This window comes from Cynara cardunculus (assembly GCF_001531365.2).
Source record: "Cynara cardunculus var. scolymus isolate 2C chromosome LG 8, CcrdV1, whole genome shotgun sequence".
In the NCBI taxonomy this organism is placed as follows: domain Eukaryota; kingdom Viridiplantae; phylum Streptophyta; class Magnoliopsida; order Asterales; family Asteraceae; genus Cynara; species Cynara cardunculus.
Genome location: NC_037535.1, coordinates 15,685,615 through 15,690,534, shown reverse-complemented (window position 1 = coordinate 15,690,534; position 4,920 = coordinate 15,685,615). Strand labels below are relative to the sequence as shown.

General features: G+C 32.9%; 1 protein-coding gene across 1 annotated transcript; it reads right to left on the bottom strand.

Annotated features, from left to right (window-relative positions):
- Positions 1-3,752: 3,752 nt before the first annotated feature.
- On the bottom strand, positions 3,753-4,649 carry LOC112516231 (zinc finger MYM-type protein 1-like). Its single transcript, XM_025123249.1, has one exon. The coding sequence runs from the start codon at positions 4,647-4,649 to the stop codon at positions 3,753-3,755; it is 897 nt and encodes a 298-aa protein (XP_024979017.1).
- Between the last annotated feature and the right edge of the window lie 271 nt (positions 4,650-4,920).

Genomic DNA, 4,920 nt, shown 5'->3' with positions numbered 1-4,920 from the left:
CTTGAAAAGGGGACGAGATTGAGATGCCCTCATTTATTCGTATAGGGCAAATTTCGAGAACGAAATTTTGTTAAGGGGGAAAGTTTGTAATAACCCAAAATAATAATAATAATAATAATAAATAAATAAATAAATTGAATGCAATTTAATGACGGGAAAAACTCACTGGTCATGAAACCTACAACCATTTATTATGGCTTATCGTTTCATATTCCGTGAAACCGCCGATGACTTAGTATATATATATATGGGGAGGTCTTCAAGCATAGAGATGACAAATTCTCGGGAAAGAAAACTAGTATAAGAGAGGTGAAAGATGAGGATGATTTGGTGAAGCGCAACAAGTTTGATGCGTTTTTGGGAGTTTGTAGCTTTATATGTAGTTTGGGTTAAGAAGGAGAACTATTGTGAGAAAATGCGATGGTGGACGCTGTAATTAGAGTTGACGGTGCTCTACATCGTAGTTAGTTTGGCACCAATCGGGGAGACGCTAGCTACTTCAAAGATCGGTTTGGGCTACGCCATGTATTGTGAGTTACACGTGATTTATTTTTAAAATGGTTGCATGCCTTATTAACCATAAGTTGTTTGAAGTTTCTCGAGATTTTTGATATGTTATATATGCGTGAAAAGTTCGATATTTTTATAATACGTAATTTGAGTACTTGTGTGTTAATGGGGATGTACTACGGTATAACTTTGTAAAGACGAGCATGCTTTGTGAGCTTGTCTAAGCCGTAAGTGCGGACATGCTATGTGAGTTCGCCAGGTAATGTTGTGTGAGGTAGACATGTCCCATGACGCCGTTGCTTTGTGATTTATACACGCATTATAATATCTTTACTTTGTAAAAAATATTATTCTCATCAAGGCATGCTAATTTATGAAGCTTCGTGAAAATTGTTTATTATAAAAGTTGTTGTTCATGCATGAAAACCGTGGATTCACTGGGCCTAAGGCTCACCCAAAATTCTTTTAAAACTTTTTYACCCAGGCGRMTATTAGACTGGAAAGAAAAGTTGGATAAAGAGAGAAATAAGGATTAACATCAAAGAAGGACATGTGTAGATCAAGACATTGTTATATCGAACAAAGTATGTTCATCAAGATTGTAAGTTTAGATGGTGATATAAATTGTAAGATTAGAAATTTTATTTCCGCTGCAATGTAAGTGTTTGATCTTGGGATACTACTTTTGATATATTTAAGTATTTGAAATTTTTGGATGTTACACCTTCTATATGAGTGATGTGTCATTAATGAGGGGATATGAAATGTGAATGATGAGGGAGTATGAGTGGTATGTGTATTACCATTTTCAATTCAACCACTAAAAATAAAACACTGAAAATGATGGGTCCATAGAACACTAAAAAAACCAACTCAAACCATACATTAAAAAAACACTAAAAATATCTTTAATGTTATAATAGTAAAATAATATATGTATTTATAAAACTTAATGTTACATATAAAATTATAAAAAGTTAATATTATATTGATATTTGATTTATAGAGGCCAACTTTATCAACCTCCAAATATAGAGGCAAACTTTATTGACCTCTATTTGTTTTAGTGTTTTAGTGGCGGGTTGCAAATGAAACACCTTTATTTTTGTGTTTTTTAATGTTGAATTAGAGATGTCTTAAAAGGGTTTGAATAGCAGCTCCTTTATTTGTTTTTTGTATTTTATTAAACTTCTATACTTTTTAGGTCATATTTAGCAAAACATAAGTTAACTTTTTTAAACTTATTGTAAAAAGAACCTATTTAGATGTGCAACAACTATTTTATTGAAACTTAGTGTTTTCAATAAGTTTCAAGAGTTTTTTTTATAAAAAAAATTCCAAATATATCCTTGATTCAAATTAATTATTATTTAATACTATTAGTTAATTTAAATGTAAATTATTTAATGATATTATTATTAATATTTTATAAATATAGTCGTCAAAAATAAATATAACTATTTTAAAAATATTTTTTAAGATTTTAAAAATATTTTTTAAGATTTTAAAAATACTAAAATTATATATATTTGTTTCATAAATAAAACTTTGATAAATAATTTAAATGAAATATTAAATTTTATTGATTTTAAAGAATAATTGATTAATTAAGATATGTAATGTTGATAAACTTTGTTTTATTCATATTATATGTAAATATGTAATGGTTATTAAATGAAATGATTTCATTTGCAAATCCAACCATTAATAGAAACAGGGGCGGAACACAAACTTTCCAACCATAGGGGCCGGACCTAATATATTATATATTTCAAAGGTACAAAATACATTGTCCAAAGTTCTAACGTAATAAAACTCTAAATCTAAAACTAGAAATTAAATATAAACATGTCAAACATCGCTAATTAAAGTAGAACCCGTCGATCTTTCGTGACCTTGAAGTCTTCCACAATTTCTTCCAAACTAATCTTTTCAGCTACTTCCCTTTCGATAAACAAAAGTAACGAGTCATTTATAAACTCGTCATCCATTTTATCCCTATTCTTGTTTTCATAATATTCATTGCTGAAAATGATCTCTCGGTTGTCGCAGTAAAAACTGGGAGAGTAAGTAATAGACTTATAATCGATAAATAAGATCAAAAGTGGTTTCTCTTCTAGTCCTTACCAACCATTGACCCAATTCTACAATAGATGTCAATTGCTTATAATCTATATGTTGAACGACATCAATATCCTAATGTTGAAGTTGCAATTTCAGAATTGTTTTCTCATGATCACTGAAATCTTCAGGATAAAACTTCTCTACTAGTTGTCATACATCAAGACTTCTAAAAGTCTCATACGCATTTTTAGGATCTAGAGTTGAAGCAAGACAAAGCATCTCCATGGACCCATCACTGAAACAATGATCTAATTCCATTAATTGACAATTAATTGCTTCATAAAAGATATCCACTCGGTAATGATGCTCAAGTTATGATCACTATGCTCATTACGAGCTCGATTCCCTCTACTAAAGTAGGAAGAAGACAAGTCAGGAATATCTATGTTACGTACCTGACAAGAAAACAAGTCGAGAAGAAGACAAGTTAGGAAGATTTACTTGATAACGATGTTCGAGTGTATGATCATTATGTTATGTACCTGACAAAATGACTTAACAAGGCAAAGCAAAGCATCCATGCTTTCATCTTTCATTAGTTGCATCAACAATTTGGTAGATGCAACTAACCTCAATGAGTTTAAAATATCTTGATCTTTCATTTGTAAAGCTTGACAAAGTAAATCAGTGATCTCCATTATTTCTCTTTCGAGATGCAAGACAAATATGAACTCAAAATGTCGTCATAGCCTCATATGCCGAATCTGCATCTCCTTTTATTGACTCAGTTCCTTCCTCAATTTTTGAGCAAAACCTCACAAGTTGGACTGGACATCTTGATTAGGCTAGAAACCGATCTGAGATGAGAACTCCATCTAGTATCTCTGGCTCGTTTTAATGTACCAATTTGATTGAGACCTCTATCGGTCTCCAATTCATCAACAGAAATCAAGTATGCAATTTTCTCGACTTGTGCATCTCGTAGTTAGTCAGTGCGTTTGGAGGAAGCACTAACAACATTGACAACAAAAGACAACGTTGTAAAAAAACTTACACAGTGCTACAACTCCTTGAGAGGCGGCCATTAATGCCAATTGCAACCGATGAGCAAGACAGTGAACATAATATGCGCATTTACAATCTTCTAAAATCAAGGCTTGCAAACCTTTGAACTAACCTCACATATTGCTTGCACCATCATACCCTTGTCCACGAATARACTTGACATCAAGGTTGTAATGTGACAACAGAGAATAGATTCCGTCCTTGAGCGTTTGTGCTGTAGTGTCACGTACATGAATAAGTCCAAAAAAACGCTCTATAATAAATCCCTCTTTATTAACAAATCTCAAAACAAGAGACATTTGCTCTTTATGAGACTCATCCCCTTCTTCGTCAACAAGAAAACAAAACCTTCGACCACCAATCTCCTCATAAATCATTTGTCTCACCTTATTTGATATAAGATTCAAAATTTCCTTTTGAATCAACGGGGATGTATATGATGCATATCTGGGAGCACGGCAAAATAACTCTTTAAGCTCGGTGTTAAACTCACTAAGTGCCTCCAACATTTCAAGAAAATTCCCCCTGTTAATGGAATCTGACTTTTCGTTGTGGCCTCTAAATGCAACTGCTTGAAAGGCACACCAACGGACGGAACAAAAAGAAGCCGTCAATCTCAATCTGTTTTTCTCACGGTCTTCAGTTGTGAACTTCTCAAATACATTTCGTATATCTTGCGCCTCATTAAATAAATGATCCCATCCCTTTTGTGCAACATTGTGGAAAGATGTACAATCGGTTCCCATATGCATCAAGAAGACACATTTTTTCCCACCCACTTTTTTCCAATTTCGAAACCCATCTATGGTAAATGCTTGTTGACCGTAATATCCGAGACCAGATGGCTTGTTAAATAAAAAACAAGGGAAACAAAATGTTGCATCCAAGGTCTTTGAATATTCAATCCAGGGATGTAACTTATACCAAGAAGCTTGAAAGCTACGTTTATGAGTTTCTGGTCCAGATTTTGGAAACATAGAAAGTGTAGGTTGAAGAGGACCAAGATTCATGTAAGCTTGTCAAATTGTGTCTTGTTGATTAGTAGGATAATCATAAACTTGATGACGCAAAGCAGGGTCTCGTTCTAGTGTACCCAGATCAATATCATTACTTTCCATTTGAGCTTTTTTGCAAGGGTTTTCAATAGGCGGAATACTAGATTCAAGGGTATTATAACATTTGTTGTTTCTTCAGGATCTTGAGAAGAAGAACTAGCATGCTTTCTTAAAAACCTATGAATGGTAGATTGAGTTTTCATCTTCATCTACATGTGGAACATAT